A 20,525-nucleotide genomic window follows, 5' to 3' on the forward strand; every position below is an offset into this window, starting at 1 on the left:
GTGCATTGAAGGGGGTGGTGATGAGTGACAAGTAAAGGAGGCATCAAGTACTGTGCTCCTTGGGAGCCCAGATCTGCTGCTCCTCCCAAATGCAATTGCCTTACTCTGGATAGAAAGTGGGTTGGCCCTGCATGACATCTCTAGGTAGATTTGGGTGACACCCCTGACCCTGAAATCCTGTAGAGCTGCTGCCAGTATGTGTAGACAGTACTGAGCTAGATGGACCAATGGTCTGACTCTGTATAAGGCAGCTCCCTAATGCTCCTATTTAATCTGGCCTTTTATTCAGAACTATGAGGACTAGTTTATTACTTTATTTAAAAGGAAGGGCCATAGCTCAGATGTAGGACACCTGCTTTGCTTGCAGAAAATCCCAGGTTTGATTGTGACCTGAATCTTCAACTGCCAGTCAGTGTTGACAGTACTGAGCTAGTTCTGATTCAGTATAAGGCAGGTTCCAGTGTTCCTAAGAAGGGCTGTAGTTTAATGGCAGAGCATCTGCTTTGCTTGTGGAAGGTTGTGGGTTCAGTCCCAGACAGCATCTCCAGGTATGGCTGGGAATGTTCCCTCCTTGAAACCCTAGAGAGCTGCTGCTGGTTTGTGTAGATAGTACTGAGCTAGATGACCAATGTTCTCATTATCCCATTAAATTCAGCCCTTTATTCAGAACCTTGAGGACTAGAATTTTACCTTTATGGCAGTGGTTTTCAACCAGTGTACCGTGGCAGCCTGGGGTGCCTTGAATGATGGAGTGCCGTGGGCAACACAGGTCCTTGTCCCTTTTTCCTTCCCTCCCTGCTTTGATGCCCTCTCGCATCTCTGCCTCCCAAAGGCTTGCACAGCTGTTTGTTGCAGCAGCCCGGGCTACAAGCTCTCCAGGCGAATGGTGCCTCTGGGGCTGGCCAGGGGGTGCTAGCTGCCAGGAGCTGAGGCAGCCTCGGAGTAAGCAAGCAAGTGGGCGAGGGAGCCTAGCCAGCCAGTCTGCCAGCCCTTGCTATTGGGAGTGGACAGAGGGTCCCAGACCCGTGTGGGACAGTGTGAGGTGGCACCTCTCTTTGGGACAGGGGCGGGGGCAGCTCAGAGACCAGGGAGAGGGGAGAGGAGAGGAGGCTGAAGGAACACTCTACAAGGGAGGGTGTTCCCAAAAGGGTAAGAGGCTGCCAGTTCTACAGCAAGGGGTGACACAACGGGGCTCCTGAGCCCCACAGGAGTGTCACAGAAAGAACAAGGGAGCCATGGACTCAAAAAGGTTGAAAACCTGCTTTAGGGGATGCAAAAGGCTGCAGGTTCAATCCTCAGCATTGCCAGGTTTGCCTGGGAATAAAACCTCAAACCCAGTTTGATCTGCTCCAAAAACAGATCAAAGCAGATTACCTTTAACCCATCTCAAACTTGAGGCTCCACCCATTTCCCCCTCTGCTGGTGCCCACTACTGCAGTGTGGGCCCTGGGATTGAAAGAAAGGCCCCAGGCTAGTTTAATGGAATGTACTCACCATAGAATAGTTGCAAACCAGAACACATTCTGAGGACCAGTCCCTGCCCTGAAACGCTTACAAGCTAAAAATAAGCCCTCTCTATGTCTTAAAACAGAAGATCTGCAAAGTGAGGGCATGGCAGGGAAGTGTGTGTAGTAGAAGGCTGAGCTCTGCCTGTCTTCCTACAGCTTGCCCTGTCAGGCCTTATTTCCTTGTTTGTTTGTTGAATTTATAGCCCACCTTTTTATCCAAGGAGCTCAATGTGCTATACATGCTTCTCTCCCTCATTTAATTCCTAACAACATTGATAGGTAGGTTATAGGCTGAGAGGCAGTGTTTGGCCCAAGGTCACCCAGTGAGCTTCATGGCAGCGGGGTGGGGGCTGAACCCTGGTCTCCTTGGTCCTAGTCTGACACTTTTAACACAGCCTTTCTCAACCTTTGGTCCCCATATGTTGTTGTACTAAAGCTCCCAACATCCCTAGCTAACAGGACCAGTGGGAAGGGCTCATGAGAATTGTAGTCCAACATCACCTGGGGACCCAAGGTTGAGAAAGGCTCCTCTAACCACTGTACCACACTGGCTCTTTCCTGCCTGCTGCTATGCTCAGCCTCCATTGTGGGTGGCAGCGATGCTTCTGAATACCAGCTACTGGAAACCTTAGGAGGGGAGGGTACTGTTGTGCTTGGCCACTGTGGGAACAGGATTCTGGACTAGATGTGCCACTGACCTCATTCATAGTCTGCCTCTGCTGTTGGAGGCAGTAATGTATCTGAATACCAGTTTCTGCAAATCACAAGTGGGGAGTGTTCTCAAATCCTGTTTTTGGACCTTCCTGTTAAGGCATCTGGGTGGCCACTGAGAAGAGGATGCTGGGCTAGATGGACCATTGGCCTGACCTAGCAGGGCTCTTCTTATGTTACTATGTTTTGAAGCAATTAAACTACTAAATGTAACAGCTCTAGATAAAACTGTATGCAACAGTTGCATAGTCTTTTTTAACATTTCTTTGGGGTTGATATACCGTAATTAAAAATGAAATTTCAACAGGAATTTGATCCAAAGGAGTGCATTGCAAAACATTTAGAAGACTTTTGGAAGAATTGTTTACTTTTTCAAGCCCTTCAATCAAGATTTCCAAGTTGGTTTCATCAGTCATCGCTATCAGGAGCCTATCAGGGAAGAAGCTCTCTGAAGGTTGCAATCTTAGGTCTGCTTACTCAGGAGTAAATCCTATTTATCTGGAGCTTTCTTCTGTGCAAAAACCCACATTGACCTTTTGAGCTGCAAATGAGTCAAATCCAAATTGCATTTTCCACTGTTTGTGGTGCTGGTCATTGCTTTGGCTTTAAGGAGCAAACTGTTTTTTTGTGTTTTTTTTAATGAACTGTTCAAAACAAGAAGACCCCATAAAGTAGGGATTTATTTCCTAGTCAAACTACAGGGAGGAACTAATGCATATGGGATTTTTACAAACAGAAAACAGTAAGTACTAGATAGCCTATTTTCCTAGTAAAATAAAGCATGATGCCGTATTTATGAACCCACACTCCTAGATGCCACCTGGCTTCTGCCCTCCTCAAGGCTGGCTTAAGAGCATGGACAGGCAACAGAACCTCTATAATAGCTCAGTATCCAGGTTCAATCCCCAGTGGCATATCCAGGTAGGTATGGGAATGTTCCCTGCCTGAGAGCCTGGAGAGCTTCTGCAAATCAGTATAGACAGTACCGAACTAAAAGGACCAATTGTCTCTAACCCTAAGTAGGACAGCTTCCCATGTTCTCATTTAATCCAGCCCTCCTCAATAATGAGGACTAGCACCTTTAGTTTTAGGGGAAGGGCTGTAGCTCATGCTTTGCCTACAGAAGGACCCTTGCTAATTCATCTGGGTGTCATGGGCTACCATATTTCTGCTTTCCGGGTTGCGTGGAAGACATCTAAGCCACTTCTTAGTCTCCTGTTTTAAGGCAAGGGTGGAAAAAACAGTCAATTTCTTTTCAATCCTTTTAAAGCAATCAAAGTAATCGGGTGCCAAAGGTCACCTTTCTAGACCACATGGAACAGCCTTAATCATTAGATGTAGCTATCAGGAATTACTAGCTACAGTGGAATCAGCTGAGCAGCTCATCATGCCACTGGCCATGAAAACCCCATGCCTTCATCCTATGTGTATCCAGGAGGGTGAAAACACACTCTTTGCATGCTCAGATGTCTGCTCCTACTGTTACTAATTTGCAAATCTTTGTAGCTTGGGGGGCTGAAAGCAGAGGTTGACCTTGTGCTCCCAAACAAATTACACCCCCCCATTTATTTATTTATTTCCAAGGATGAGTTCATTTTATCTAGCTAATTCAATCACTGTTCTTTGAGAGAGAGGCCTGAGAGCAGTGTTTGGAAACCAGGAACAAAAATCAAGAAAGCGGTAAGCCAATATGAGGGAAAGATGCTGGGGAGAGGGCAAAATTTGCCTGTCACCTCCCTTGCAGCCTGAGTGTTACTGACATCATGATTAATTTATCAGGTGCTTATGAATATGCATATAAGGCTGGGTTTGGGCTTTCAGGAGAGAGAGAGAGAGAGAGACTGACTCTTGTCAAGAAGCAAACTCTGTTCCTGCACAGCCTGCACCACTGTGCACGTCTGTACCCATTTGTTTGTGTTATTTAAAAATAAAATAAATGGATTTCACTGCTGAACAGGATCTGTGCAAAGCGCTCTCAAGTCCATGGTGGGAGCAGGCGAGCAGAGCATATTGATGCTTTGGGAGGCACCTTTGGGATGCACGTGGTGACGCATGGGGACCTCCAGTGTCTTTCATTCTGCGTCTGTTGCAGCATCCAGAAAGTAACTTTCACCCTGAGAAAAGAGGAGAGGCTTGATTTCCCTGGAGGAAGGAGATGGGAAGAAGAAGAAGAGGGGGTGCATTCTCAGCAGCTGGAGCCTCTAAACACCCCCCCACTAGGCATCCAGGCCTTTGTCTGTCCCCCACATTTCCCCCTCTCTCACAAACGCACACCTATACTTCTATAAATTGGATTATTCTAATTAAACATTACAATTCTTTTATTTCCCACAATACACCTATAGGTGAGAAAGAAAGGGAAATGGTCGTACCAAAACCACAGGAAAAGGGAGAAAAATGAGATATGTTTTACACAAGAAGGAACTGAACAGCTTTACCAGTTTCAAAATGCATATTTATTTTCCCTCTTCAACAAAATGCATCCAACAATATATTGGGTTTTAAGAATTAAGAATACATCATTCTATAATAGTTAACTGATTTCTGATTTTAACATTTTACATAGTTTTTAATTGTATGGTTTTATCTGGAATTCTTGTAAACTACTCTGTTTTTAACACACACACACTTTCTTACCATCTCACCCCGCCCTCCTTCTGAGAAGACCACATGCCTCCTATGCCAGCTTAACAAAAACAACAACCCTGTATGGTAGGTTAGGCAAGAGAGAGTGTCCTGCTTGAGATTGGCTCTGGGAAACAGTAAGCAGCTTTGTAGAGATGGATTCACATGGCAAAGACTGAAAAGGATACCTTGTGGGGGTCAACCCCAGCCTTCAGCTGCTGTTGGACTTCTGACTCCCACCAGCCACCATGGCTCGTGTTCAGGGATAATGGGAGATGGGGGACAACTATGTCTAGAGGCTCACAGGTTCCCCCCATCTCTGCCTTATAGACTGGAACACACATGTGTTTGGAATGGCTTTGAGTGGCCCCTGCTGGATCAGGCCAAAGGGGGCCCTCTAGCTTGGCATCCTGTCCTCAGAATGACCAACCAGATGCCTATTACAGGAAGCCCCCAAGCAGGACCTGAGTGCAACAGCACTCTCCAGTTCTTGGTCGTCCCCCCCGGTACTCAGAGGTAGACTGCCCCTGGATGTGGAGGTTCTGCTATGACCATAGACTTCCCTAACAAAGGACAAAAATGATAATATGTTTCTTTGGCTGTGTTTGATGGAAGAGGAAGAACAAGCAAGAAGAGATCCTTTGTGTGGAAAAGGAGAAAATGGTATTGGGTGACAGAAGGTGGAATTGCTCAACACCCATCTTCAAAAAGGGGGGGGGGAGAGGACCCAAGGAACTACTGACCTGTGAGCTTGACATGAATACCAGGAAATGTCCTAAAACATCATTAGTCTGTCAGTCTGTGAGCGCTTAGAAAAGGATGTTGTGGTTATTAAGACCCAGCATGGGTTTCTCAAAAACATTATGCCAGACAAATCTAATTTCTTCTTTTTTATATATATAGAGTTACAAGCTTGGAGGATAGGGGAATGCTGTGGATGTGGTGTATCTTGATTTCAGAAAGGCTTTTGACAAAGTCCCACATGATATTATTGCAGAAAATCTGGTAAAATGTGGGCTGAATAAGATAACTGTTAGGTGGATTTGTAGCTGATTGCCTGACTGAACCAAAAGAGTGCTCACAGAGTGCACTTGACACCAAACTGGGAGGGATAGGCAATGCCACTGAAGACAGAATTGGGATTCAAGATGACCTTAACAGGTTGGAGAACTGGGCCAAAACTAAAAAAAGAAGAAGAAAGAATTCCAATAGGACCAATTGTAAGGATCTAACCTAGCAGTTCGAAAGCACGTCAAAGTGCAAGTAGATAAATAGATACCGATCCTGCAGGAAGGTAAATGGCATTTCCATGCACTGCTCTGGTTCCCCAGAAGCGGCTTAGTCATGCTGGCCACATGACCCGGAAGCTGTACGCTGGCTCCCTCGGCCAATAAAGTGAGATGAGTGCCGCAACCCCAGAGTCGGTCACGACTGGACCTAATGGTCAGGGGTCCCTTTTCCTTTACCTTACACTTAACAGGAATAACCGACAGCACAAATATAAGATGGGGGACACCTGGCCTGCCAGTAGTACTAGTGAAAAGGATCTAGTGGTTTTAGTAGGCCACAAGCTTAACATGAGTCAACAGTGTGATGCAGCAGCAAAAAATGCTAATGCTATTCTAGGCTGCTTCAACAAATCTAAGGAAGTCATAGTACTGCTCTATTCTACCTTGGATAGACCACACTTGGAGTCCTGTGCCCAGTTCTGGGCACCACAGTTTGGGAAGGATATTGACAGGCTGAAATGTGTGCAGAGGAGGGCAACCAAGATGATAAAAGGTCTGGAAACCAAGCCTTATGAGGAACAGTTAAGAGAGTTGTGTATATTTAACCTGGAAACGAGGAGACTGAGAGGAGACATGATAGCCATCTTCAAATATCTCAAGGGCTGTCACATGAAAGATAGAGCCAGCTTGTTTTCTCCTGCTCCAGAGGGTACAACCCAAACCACTGGCTTCAAGTTACAAAAAAGGAGATTCCAACTAAACATCAGGAAGAACTTTCTGACAGTAGGAGCTGTTCAACAGTGGAATGGACTCCCTTGGGAAGTGGTGGACTGTTATGTACTAAGCTTGGATCCTAGAACAATAGGCAAGTAGGATCCTAGAATGCAACATCTGATTGGCTTGCAGGAAAAGACCAATTAGGCTCCAGGAGGAAGTTAATCAGCCTATAAGGCTGGTAGGATTGTAGAATGCAACAACTGATTGGCCTGCAGGAAAAGACCAATCAGGTTCCAGGAGGGAAGCAGAATCAGCCAATCAGATGGGACTCATTGTGTAAATAATGTATATAAAAGCCTGAGGTTTGGGGGGCAATTCAATCACTGTTTTACAGGCTGCAATAAAGAGCATGAAATCACTACAGGACTCCGAGTATATTTCACTGGCGACGAAGGTGGGATCCTGCTGAGCTGTCTGCCGCACACCGCACACAGCTGCCACAGGCAACACAGCATCGCACTGCGCATCCAGGCTACAGCTCCAGGACCCAAGGACCCAGAATGACAACAGACAACAGCTTCATGCCATTCAGCCCAGCCTCAGGAGACTGGGAAGAATACGCCACCCGCTTCCAGTTCCTCCTGGAGCAAAGGACGTCACCGATGCAGCCAAGAAGAGGGCAACCTTCTTCAGCGTCTGTGGAGAAGAAATGTTCAAGATCGCCTGAGCCCTCCTCACTCCCGCAAATATTGTGACTGTCCCCTACGACATGATAATGGAACGGCTGAAGGGGCACTTCTTGCCACAGCCCTCGGTGGTAGCGTGTCACAACGCCTTCTACGCAAAGCAGCAGGCCCCTGGAGAAACCATAACCCATAAGCCAGGCTGCCAGGCTCTGCAACTTCACAGAGCTGGAGAACATGCTCCATGACCACCTCATGGGTGGCCTGAGGGATGAGAAGCTGCAACGGTGCCTCTATGCCAAGAAGGACCTGACATTCCAGGTCGCCCTAGAGGAGACTCTAGCAACTGAAGCCTCCAAGAGGTCAGTGCAAGGATTCCAGTCAAACATGTCTTCCCAACTGAGGGTCCACCATGAGGACCTCACTGACGACTCAGAATCCGACCGGGAGGATGTGCACCGAGTGCAGCAGCGCACACAAGCCCCACGCCCACCACGACACCCTTGTCCGGAAGAGGGGAACTGCGCAATCTGCGAGGAGAGACATGAGTAGAGGACTTGCTGTGTCCGCAGCGCAGAATGCCGACAATGCAGAAAAGTGGGACACATTGCCCAGGTGTGCCGTGCTCGCCCCGCCCGATGCCTTGAACCAGATGACTGACCGAAGACCCCCAGGCCCAGTGGTCCGACACACCAAGGCAACTCGACAGAGATCACAGACTGTCAGGTATACCAGTCGCCTCATTCTAATGTGGAAAAAATTACATCGAGGTACAGATAGAGGGAGCCCCGTGCTGCATGGAGCTACGTTAGCTTACTGGGGTTGGTGTGGTTTGGGCAACTGGGGTTAGCCATCACCGGGGTGCACCGCACCAGCTCACAGGTGGACATGGGCGCCATCTGCAAAGAGTTTCTGGAGGTTTTTGATGGGGCATTGGGACGATATACAGCCCACCCCTTTGGCCTACAACTAGACCCCACCGTATGACCCATCAGGTTCAAGGCCCACTGGGGCCCGTTTACCCTTAACCCCTGCATCAACGAGGAATTAGACTGGCTCGTGGAGCAAGGAGTGGTCAAGCCGGTGCCTAACGCCCCCTGGGAAACCCCAATCGTCACACCTGTCAAGCCCAACAGCTCAGTCTGCATCTGTGCAGACTACAAATGTACTATAAACAAGGCCCTTACAGCTCATACATACCCGGTGCCAGTGGTCAGCCGTGTCCTCGCCACCCTAGGGGGGGGGTCTAAGATTTTGGGCAAGCTGGACCTGGCCCAGGCCTATCAGCAGTTGCCAGTGGATGGAGCCACTGCAGAGGCACAGGCGACTGTAACGCACAGGGGCGTGTTCCGTGTCAAGCGGCTGCAATTTGGCATCAGCATGGCACCAGGCATATTCCAAAATCTAATGGACTCTCTCCTCAAAGGAATTCCTGGTGTCACCCCTTCTTCAATGATGTGTTGATCGCCAGGGCCATGCTGGGGGAGTTCAGGGACCAACTCCGCACCGTCCTGCACTGTTTCCAGACAGCCGGCCTCAAAGTGAAGCGGGAAAAGTGTCTGCTAGGAGTGCAACAGGTGGACTTTCTAGGATTTACGGTGGACGCAGATGGAGTCCACCCGACTGGGGATAAGGTGTGGGCTATTTTCGACACCCTGGCACTTAAGGCTAAGGCAGAACTCCAGGCCTTCTTGGGACTATTTTATCATGCCTTCTTACCGCACAAGGCAGCGGTAGCGGAGCCCCTACACAGATTCCTAGACAAGTGGTCCCCGTGGGTGTGGGGGCAGCGCCAGGAGGCCACGTTCCAAGCAGTCAAAGATCTGCTTGTCTCGAACTCAGTCCTGGTGCACTTTGACGAGAGGTTGCCAGTGGTGCTGGCATGCCACGCCTTGCCCTATGGTGTTGGCGCCGTACTAGGCCACCAACTTCTGGATGCAAGAGAGGTGCTGGCGGCTTACTTTTTCCAGACCCTCTCCACAGCCAAGAGGAACTATTCGCAAATAGACAAAGAGGGCCTGGCAATCGTGAAGGGAGTAAAGAAATTTCATGATTTCTTGTATGGGTGTCCCTTTATCGACGTGACCGACCACAAGCCGCTGCTTGGCCTATTCGCCCCCAAGAAGCAGACCCCTCAAGTACTGTCACCCCGCGTCCTCAGGTGGTCGATTTTCCTCGCCGGCTACCAGTATACACTGGTCCACCGGCCCAGGAAGGCGATGGGCCAAGTGGACGACCTCAGCAGACTGCCACTACCTGAGACCAGCCCCGACCCAGCACCTGCACATGGGGTCATGAGCCTGGAACAGCTTTCTGACTGCCCCATTCAGGCGCCGGAAGTAGCATGCCAGAAGTAGCATGACAGGGTCATCTCCCAGGTCCTGGACTGGGAGTTGCGGGGATGACCCAGTAGCAACCCTGGGTTGGAATTTGTGGGCTATACAACCTGTAAACATGAACTGTCAGCCCACAAGGGATGCCTGTTATGGGGAAGCAGGGTGGTTGTTCCCCAGCCTCTGCACCAAAAGGTCCTCACAGCCCTACATGAAACACACCCAGGGAGGGCTGGACAAAGGAATCCCAAGGGAATAGCAGAAGGGTGAGGCCAATAGAGCAGGAGGAGCAGGTAAGGGAGGCAGAACTAGGAAGTCCAGAAGTGACCCCTGAGGCCGAGCAGCCACAGAAACCAGAACCACGACCGAGTGGACCAGCAGCGCCCAACCCAATGGCTCCATCACAGCTGGCAGCCCCGGAACCAGAGCCAGAACCAGGAACCCCTACCAAGAGACACCCGAGACCACAACGCATACGTAGGCGACTGGCATACCTCAATGACTACGAATGCTAACCTGGGCGCAACGGGAACTTAGAGGGGAGGGGTGTTATGTACTAAGCTTGGATCCTAGAACAATAGACAAGTAGGATCCCAGAATGCAACAACTGATTGGCCTGCAGGAAAAGACCAATCAGGCTCCAGGAGGGAAGCAGAATCAGCCAATCAGACGGGACTCATTGTGTAAATAATGTATATAAAAGCCTAGGGTTTGGGGGGCAATTCAATCACTGTTTTACAAGCTGCAGTAAAAAGCATGAAAGCACTACAGGACACCGAGTATATTTCATGGACTCTCCTTCTTTGAAGGTTTTTAAGCAGAGGTTCTCCTGCCAACCTAGCAGTTCGAAAGCACATCAAAGTGCAAGTAGATACCACTCCGGCGGGAAGGTAAATGGCGTTTCCGTGCGCTGCTCTGGTTTGCCAGAAGCGGCTTAGTCATGCTGGCCACATGACCCGGAAGCTGTACGCCAGCTCCCTTGGCCAATGGAGCGAGATGAGCGCCGCAACCCCAGAGTTGGCTATGACTGGACCTAATGGTCAGGGGTCCCTTTACCTTTAAGCAGAGGTTGGATGCATTAGTTGAGATTCCTGCATTGCAGGGGGGTGGACTAGATGTCTCTCAGGGTCCCTTCCAACTCTACGATTCTGATTCCAAGTGCTTTAATTTCTCAAAATATATGACTGTGGCATACTTGCTCGAAATATTATTCGTGTGCTCAGAAGCACATTATCACTTTGATTCATCAAAGTTGTTAGCACATATGAGAAAGGGAGACACCTAAATCAGTGTTCCCTCAACTTGCTGCCCTCCATGGGCTTTCAGCTATCGGTCACTCTCAGTAGCCAACGCAGCCAATGGTTAGGGGAGCTGGGAGTGCTAACCAATTCCTAATTGCAGGGCTGTAGAGAAGTTTAATCCAGACTCCCAGACCACTTTCATTCATTTGATCTGGAAAGTCGGTTTTTTTGTTTGTTTGTTTGTTTTTAAATGCAACTTATATGAGAGATATTGTGGGTGGGGTGGGTAAACTTTTTACTTTGAATCTATTCACTCCAGTCTTAACTGAAGCGAAAATCCCGTTTGCTTCCAGCTTCCCCCAACCTCACCCAAACATCCTCCTGCAAAAATGTGCTTTGGGGGTGGGAAAAGAACGCCCCGGTCAATCTACCCGGAAAAGCAAGTTGCAGCCTTTCCCAGAGCTGGACGCTAGGAGGAGCTCTAGCAACTACCTTAGTTAAGTCAACCACCTAGAGGCGTCCAGCCCACGCCGCTGTTAAAAAGATTTTAGTTGGAGAAAAACAAACTACTATTTAAAAAAATAAATCCCGACTTTTCAAAAAGGGGAGGAAACTACAAATCTTGCTTTAAAAAACAAAAACAGGCGATTAATTGTGATAAAAATCAACCCTATTACAATTTAGAGGTTTTTTATAATAAAGTTATTTTTTGTAAAAAACGGAAAGCTCAGTTTTAAGGAAGATCTTTTTTCCACCTTAAAGATTGCGTGTGTGCGCAAGGTAGGAAAATCTTCACAACAGACTTGCAAATGCAAACGCGGTTGGTGCAAAACAACGGAGAATAAAAGTGCCCCCCGCCCCGCTAAAAAACCCTCACACCCAAGGTAAGGCAGCAATTTCTTACCTTTAAATTTGGAGCAACCGAAGAACAAAAATACCCTCTCCCCCCCTCCCATCCTCTGAAGCTGCTCTGGAAGCCGGAGCTTAAATAAAATTAAAATTAAAATCATTCTGAGGTCAGCCTGCAGGTGGTCAGAAAATATTTTTATTACCTTCATTCATTTGGTTGGAAGAGGGGTGTGCGCGTGTATCTGTGGAACACACTCATATACACCACCAAGTGGCACAGAGCAGAGATTAACCAGCTATAAAAAAAGCAAAACCTCAGGATGCCTAAAACTTCAGAAGTACATCTTAGACACAAGGGAGCAAATGGCATTTTAAGGTTTCCCTGCAAACGCCTTGATTTAACTTTCCAAATATATTCATCTTTAAAACAACAAAAGCAAGCTTTGAGATTATTTGGGAGTAAACTGCTTTGTTGGTGGCTTGCTTTTTTTTTTTTTTGGAAAAAATATGTTTGGGATCAGGGAAAGCAGACTGGGTTTTTCCTCCTGATGTTGAGAAAGTTTTCTACAGTTCTCTGTCCCCTTTCCCTGCTGATGGATCTCTTACAAATAAGAGAACCCATGTTAAAAAGTATTGGGTGATGAATTAAACTCTCCCACCCCAAGGGAACTCTGGTTAAGCAGTTGGAGTGAGCAAATATTTTGCCTGTATCTTGTGATGAGTTCAGGGTCTTTCCACAAAAGGTGTAATGTATATAAAAAAGTTAACATCACAGATTTTTCAGGAATAAATCTTCGCAAATCAGTTATTGGATTTAGAAGTCTCAAAGAATACTCTCCTAACATCCTGACCCAATGCTTATTTAATTCAGATCAAGGGAGCAGCCACTCCAAAAATGTGTATAATAATAAACTTTACTTGAGAGTAGCCACTTTCGTAATTAGTGAGTTGGATTCAGTGCTGGCTCTGCTTAGAGTAGCCCCACTGAAATCAATGGACATGAATACCCTTGGTCCGTTAATTTCAGTGGATCTTCCCAGTTAAAACTCTGATGGATATAATCCCAATGAGATCTAACTCCACCAGGGAAGGGGAGTTTTGAATCTGGCTGCGAACTCTGCTTGATTTCCAAGTCTTTAAAAACTGCAATCTATAGCCAGTCTTTTTCAGGGTTGAGTTGTGAAGGTACACACACTTCAACATTTTTTATAATTGGACTTTTTATTAAGATTATAAATTTAAACAAATCTGAACAGTTTTACCCGGTGATATACAATTCAGTATGCACACACACAAAAATATACAGAGATACAAAGAGGGGGAAAATAATGCTTAGGGACGCGTCCTTTAATACACACAGTGCTTTAATGTGAAAGCTGGATGGCAAAAGCAGAAAAATCCACCTTTTTACAACAAAAGGTTCTTTATTTTCTCCCTTTCATAAAAAGAACACAAAGTTTATTTGAAAGAAAAAAAAAGAATAGGGTTACAGAAACACAGACCTTGTTTTGCACATAGGACCAAACAATTGCTGGTTGCATCAGGAGAGTTCAAAATATTTTGAGAAGGGGGAAAAACAAACCACCCACCACATTTAAAGACATGAAAATAGTGTTAACACATTTACTTGTGGCATTCACACACACACACATTTGGGGGGAAGGGAGGGAGGCAGGACCTGTGAGAGCGCTATGCACGATGGGTAAAGTAGTTGAGATCTCATCACTCCCCACCTTTCCTCCCCCAAACTTTTTTTTTTTAAAAAAGAGCAGTGTTGGACAGAACTATATACTTCAAGGAATGGCAAATAATACAAAAGGGGAAAGAGACCCTCACATGAAATTAGGCTACATATACCTAATCACATCATCCAGATTTCAACCAGGAAAAGTTGTACACTCTGTTGATGTTTTCAACTATGTTTTTTTTATGTTAGCAAGTTTTTATTATTATTTAGGGGGGGGATTTCATAGAACTGTAAAGTTGGGAGGGACCCCAAGGGTCATCTACTCCAACCTCCTGCAATGCAGTAATCATAGCGAAAGCATCCTTGACAGATGGTCAAGGAAGGAGAGTCCACCCCCCACCCCCGTCTGTTCCACTATCCCAAAACTCCTATGAACCCCTAGCAGGAACTAGGAAGGACCACCCCACCTTCCCCTTATAAGAACTCAAGTGACTACGCAGGGAAACATCCCAGCCCCATACAAATGTGTCTGTTTTGGGGGACAGGAAGAAGCTATAGAGACCCACCCCTTTTAAAATGCATTTTGGAAAGTTTAGATTGCTAAAGAAACACAGCAAGTTTTCTGGTTTAAATGTTTTTTTTTAATAATAATTATAATAATAGTAATAATAATAATGCATAAAAGCCCCCCATTCAGCCCATAGTTCTGCAGACTATTCTGGGCTCAGTTGAAAAAGGCAACGTGTCAAGTTCTACAACACTTCTTGTGGGAGGGAGATAGGAGTTGCTTCAGGTATTGAAGTTCTCCCCTAATTTTGGAGTCACAATTCAATGGCCAGAACTACCTTTTCCCTAGAGCACTTTAACCTCGGGTGTAAACTCTTTTCTCTCTCACACAGCTTATTCTCCTTATCCATCTTTTCACCTCCTGCATTCCTCCCCTCCCCACCAATGTTTTTGGGGGGCAAATAAAAATGAAATACAATAAAGCCTGGAAAGAGTTAAAAGAAAAAAACGAAACAACTCAACACCATCCAGGGGGTGGGGGGGAAGACACAAAAGAACTCTTGTTGTTGTTGTTGGGGCTTTTTGTTTAAATAGGTACTATTTCTTCATCATCTCTGGAAAAATAAAGGCGCAAGAATCTTCGAAGTAAATTCTATGGTACAATTTAGAAAACAAACAAACATTCGCTTGGCTTGTCAACTGCCCCAAGCCACCCCCTCCCCCCAACTTCAGTCTTTGTTTCAGGGTCTCCCCAACCTCCCCACCCCCACCAAAAGAGCCAAGCAGCAGGCATTTCTTCCTTCCCGCCCCGTCGGATCTTTCCCCGTCCCGGCTAGAAGGCCACGATCGCCCGCGTCCAAGCCCCCAAGCTGGCCAGCGCCTGCTTGCTACACAGTTGCCCGTTCAAGGGCTGCTCGGGGTCCGGCTGCGGCGTTTGCTGGGGCGTCTGCTGGTGGTGGATTTGCTGCTGCTGGTGGGCTTGGTAGGGGTGCTGTTGCTGCTGCCGGCTTACCAGCCCGGTAAAACCGGAGCCGAAGATGGAAATCAAGTTGGAGATGTTGGACGAGTCCTGGGGAGGAGACGCCGTCGGGGGCGCCGTCAGAAGTGGCGGCGGCGGCGGCGAAGGAGCCGTCGGGGGCTGCTCCGCGCTGAAATCCTCGAAGCGGGCGCGCTTGGGGCAGGGAGCGAAGGCGGGGTGAGGCGGAGGAGGGGGACCACCACCGCCCACACCACCAATTGGGGTCGCCGTCCCCACGACGGACCCCCCTCCTCCTCGTCTCACCGCTTCTTCTCCTTCCTCCACGGCCTCGTGACCAGGGTAGTATTTGCGCTTGTAGCCCGGGCTGGGGGGGACGCCCATCACCGCGGCGCCTGGGCTGCTGCCGCCGCCGCAAGGACAGGGCGAGCAACAGTCCTGGTGCAAGTAGCCGTTCTCCACCGTGGTCACCACGTGCGTGTCCAAGTCCAAAACAGTGGTGCGGCTGGAACAGTGCGGAGAGGCGGAGGGGGACGGAGCCGGGACCAGCCCCGACGGCACAGCAGAGCCTGTGCTGGCGCTGTTGCTTCCGCTGGAGAAGTCGCAGCTCCCCGGCACTGCGTAAAGCAGCCCGGGCGCCGGCGGCGTGGCGGCGCGGTGGTAGAAAGCCAGAGGAGAGTCCCTGCAGAGCCCCGAGAGGGTTGCCGGGGGTTGAGCGGGCGGCATGAGAGAAGGCAGTCCGGCCAAGGGTTCCTCGTCCTGGGCGCACCCGGACATCTCCAGAGCCGACTCGCCGCCCCCTCTAGCCAAGGCGCAGCCCCGTAGCTGCCCGTGCTGGAGACCGTCGTCCGCCTCGTCGGCTGCCTCGACGGGCAAGTGGAGAGGGCTGAAATCCGCCGCGATCTCGCCCAGCGAAGCGGGCGTGCCTGCTCCTCCGACGGGCGACATGGCCAGGAGCCCGCCTTCCTGGGGGTGGTGGTAGTGGTGGCTCTGCTGGCGGCGGTAGAGCTCGGCGTAGCGCTCGCTCAGGTAGAGCTGCCGGGCGTTGCGGAGCACATAAGAGACCAGGAGGTTCTTGTGCAGCTTGATGCCGCCGCGCTGAGTCCGCGAGCTGTGGATCTTGCGCAGCGAGAGGCTGATCAGGCTCTGGGCGTCCAGGGCGCACTCCATTCCCGTCCCCGGGCCCACATCCACCCCGAGCCCGGCCTGGAGCGGGGCTCTCTTTCCGTCTTAGCAGCCCGGCGCACAGCTCACCATCCCCGGGCAGGCGCAGAGCCGCACCCCTCCTTGCGCGCTCTCTCTCTCGCGCTCGCTCGCTCTCCGCCCTCCACTGTCGGCCGTGCTTGGTGAATGCAGCGGGCAATAAGCCCTTGCTTAGCCGACCCCCGCTATTTATGCACCCTCTTCGGCACCGCCCCCCGGCCTATGGGAGCACGGTTTTCGGCTCGAGTGGCGGCCCGCGCCCGCCCCGCCGAGGACCAGCCGGCCAATGGAGGCGCGGCGGTTCCTTTGTGCTATTCAAATACCTAGCAGGCTTTTTTGGCACGGCTGGAAGGTTCTCTGGAGAGAGAGAAAAAGAGAGAGAGAGAGACGGGAGTGAGCAGTGGGGAAGCCGGGCCAGCGGGGAAGCCTGGGTGGGATCAGAGCCCCCGTCGGGGGTGGGTTGAAAGGGCCCGATCCACAGATAGCCCTCCACCCATCTAGAGTGCGCGCGCTTCCCCGGACGCCCGGCTCCCCTTCTCAGGTGAGGCCCTCGCCATGTGGACGGAGGGGGAGGGGGAGGGGCCTCGGAGGGGGAGGGGCCTCTGGATCCAGCGATCCGCCTCCGTTTCTCTCTTCCCCTCCGCTTGGCAAGCAGGTGCAAAAGCGTTGGCACCAGAATGGCTCAAGAAATGAAAAATTTATTCAAGGGATGAGTCCAGATCCTGGAAACAAACAAACAAACACAGGTAGAACTTTAAAAAAGATTTTTTAAAAATAAAAATGAAAGTGATTCTCTAGGGAATATCATCATTATCATTTACTTTGTATTGCTTTTTCCTGTGCAGGTACATGGCAAACAATTTGGAGTGCGCCAATACTTTCTTTTAGAGTAACTTAAGTTGCATTTTCCTTCAAATTCCATTGTATGTAACAAAGCTCTGGCACTGGAAACCACAGACCATACCAAGTGCAGAAAGCTGGATTCAAGACACCCTGCAAGTAGCAGTTCATGAGGCAGGAGAGTGGGGGAATTAAATAACAAGACTTCCAAAAGATATGGAGTGACTTTCTGGAGCCCTTTGTTGAAGACTTTCTAAAAACTGGAGATATAGGAAGCTGCAAGCAAAGGAACCGATACTGATGGACCCCAAAAACTTAGCTGGGCATAAAAAGAGTCTTGATGGATCATGTCGAAGTCGGCCCACTTAGTCCAGCATCTTGTTCTCACAGTGGCCAACCAAATGCCACAACAGGAAATCCACAAGCAAGACCTGAGTACAAGAGCCCTCTTCTCTCTTGTGGCTTTCAGCAACCGGTATTCAGAAACTTTTATTGCCTCTGACTATGGAAGCAGAACATAGCCATTGTGGCTAGTAGTCCTCTCCACGAATTTGTCTAATTCTCTTTGAAAGCCATCCAGGTTGGTAAGCATCACTACTGCCTGAGTGAGTTCCATAGTTTAACTATGTGCTGCATGAAGAAGTACTGTATTTTTCGCTCTATAAGACGCACTAGACCACAAGACGCACCTAGTTTTTGGAGGAGGAAAGCAAGAAAAAAATATTCTGAAACTCAGAAGCTAGAACAGTAAGAAGGATCGCTGCGCAGTGAAAGCAGCAATCCCTCTTGCTGTTCTGGCTTCTGGGAGAGCTGCGCAGCCTGCATTCACTCCATAAAACGCATTCACCCTTACTTTTTAGGAGGGAAAAAGTGAGTCTTATAGAGCAAAAAATACGGTACTTTATTTTCTATGTCCCGAATCTTCCAATGTTCTGCTTCATTGGATGCCTGTGACTTCTAGTGTTGTGAGAAAAGGAGAAGAACTTTTCTCTATCCTCTTTCTCTGTGCCTTGCATAATTTTATCAACTTCTGTCATGTTTCTTCTTACTCGTCTTTTCTCTAAAGTCTAAACTCCCCTTATAGGGGAAGAAGCAGCCAAGGGCTCCTCAGAGGGGACCACTGAAGCAGCATCAGTACACACCTGTCTTCATCCTAACTTGAACACAACACCCTGAACAATGTGTTGTGCAATGTTTCAGATGATTGCATGGCAAACAGGAAAATATTATAATAAAAAAACCACTATTTTACAGAAGAAGAAAACTTTTGAGGAATTAGAGGGCAGATTTTGGCACTACTTCAACATTCTTCCTGGGATGTCTTCCTCTTTAGGGTGTGCTGACATCACAAATCCAAATCAGAGTGAGGGGCTGATTTCTAAATGGACAAACATTTTTCTCCACACTCAGAATGAGCAAACGCTCACTCTGAATGGGAAAACCTTTTTGCCTCCCTTACCCTCTGGAAAATTGGTGAAACTGCACAGCATGTTTTCAAGGGGAATACCCTTTTACAAAACTGCCTTTGTTTCCGAGCGAGACTATTCTCTCTGCTTGCACTCCTGGCTGTTGCGGCTTACACCCACACATTATGAGAGTGCAAGGCATGTACAGTTTCCTACATGGAAGTGTTGGAAATGCTTCTAGTGTGTGCTGACTCTGAGGACTTTTGGCCCCCCATCTTTATTCATATTTAAGGAAGTTAGCATCTTCTGTAAAGCCACCCATTTGCTGGCCCGTACTGTGGCTGCACAATATATACTTCTTCCCAACCAATTGCTGTGTTGCTTAAATCCTTCTGTGCAGTTGTTACCAGCAGCTAAGTATTGGGGCCTTATGAATGAGAAGCTATATTTGTGTTGTTGTTGTTTCCAGATGTCATTCTAGACGATCAAGTCATTTTGACAGTTTCCCCCAAGGAGAGTAAAGATGTCTTAAAATCTTTCTTCCCAGGCAGACTCTGAGGGGTGAAAGACCATGGCTTTTTATTTTATTTTATTAACCACATCTGCTAGCTCTGTGTTGGCAAGATCCTTCACATTTCCCAATATTTTCTTCCGGGATATATTATCCTAAGAATGCAACCCTGTCCATACCTCCGCTCCCCTTAAGCTCCATTGCATTCATAGGCTATAATTCTCTAGAGCCTATAAAGTGCTTTTTAAAAATAGATTCTGGCCTAAGAAAAGTAGGCTTAAGAGGAGACACCTGGTGTGATTTACATTTTGAGGGGCAACTCCCCAATTTTCACTTTCCGAAAGGATCTGTGAACCAAAACACAGCTATCCTTTGAAATTCACACTTCTCCGAATTTCGACAAACGAACATAAAAAATGGTGTACAAAATGCATATATTAGCAAAAATAAGATATAAATTTGCACTATGCTAGGGAAAAATAAGACCCAAGCATGCCTTATGTAAGGGAAATGGTTTTGCTAATAGGTGTGCATTAGGCAAAACTGCAGACAAAATGGGTGTATGTTAGGAATAAGGCAGACAAAAATGCTGATGACTTTTTTTAAAAAAAATGCAAACTGATGTAGTAACGTGGCAAAGTGATCTTAAGGCAGGAAAACTGAGGGACAGAGGGAATTCAAAATGGGAAGCTTCTCTGATCTTTAAATGACTGCTCTAACAGATTAATTGGCTTCCCAGTGTACAGGTTCTACTCACAAGAAAGCTGGGTTGAGTTCTTTCTCCATTTTCTCCACACCCTGCATCATATATATATATATGGGGGTCCTATATTTCCCCCCTAAAGTGGTAAGCCCCAAATGTTGCAAACTTTCCTTGTAGTGGAGTTGCTCCAGTCCACCTGTGAGTTAAATTAACACAACAGATTTTTCTTCTCCTCCTCCTCCTCCTCCTCCTCTTCCACCTCCTTCTTCTAGTGCTGTATGTGGGAATTAGCTTACCAGTGCCAGGATATTTTTTTGGTGAACGGTTCCCTTCCCATAACATGGGTGAGTACAACCTTATCAGCCATGCTGAGTAAATTATCACTAATCTGCCAGTGTAAAGGCAGTGTATGTTAAGCACACGTTTCACCTCCATTTATCACACCGACTGTAATGTTTGGATCTTGCTTGCCATTCAACTCGCACCTTACAACTCTTCTCTCCTGCATGCCTGCCTACTAAGATTTCACTTCACCCATCCAAAGAAGTGGGTTTGAGTCCATGAAAGCTTATGCCTGTTAGCAGGCGCATTAGCCTTTAAGGTGCTACAGGATTTTTTTGTCATGTTCCAAGACTAGTTAATCACACCATCACAATATTTGCATTTAGGTTTTCAGTTCCTTTGCTGATGATCCCATTTCACAGCTGGGTAAACTGCATTACTTGGGTTATCTTCTGTGACCCAAACATCTGTATGGCTCAGACCCCCATCAACATTCATTGATATGTCTTTATGC

At 48.0% G+C, this 20,525-nt stretch overlaps 1 protein-coding gene across 1 annotated transcript; it reads right to left on the bottom strand.

The window, feature by feature from the left end:
* Positions 1-13,098: 13,098 nt before the first annotated feature.
* IER5L (immediate early response 5 like) lies at positions 13,099-16,486 on the bottom strand. The gene has a single exon (XM_083722373.1). It carries the CDS (start codon positions 16,234-16,236, stop codon positions 14,923-14,925), a length of 1,314 nt encoding a protein of 437 aa, XP_083578499.1. The 5' UTR covers positions 16,237-16,486; the 3' UTR covers positions 13,099-14,922.
* Between the last annotated feature and the right edge of the window lie 4,039 nt (positions 16,487-20,525).

This window comes from Podarcis gaigeae (assembly GCF_964106915.1).
Source record: "Podarcis gaigeae genome assembly, chromosome: Z".
NCBI lineage: Eukaryota > Metazoa > Chordata > Lepidosauria > Squamata > Lacertidae > Podarcis > Podarcis gaigeae.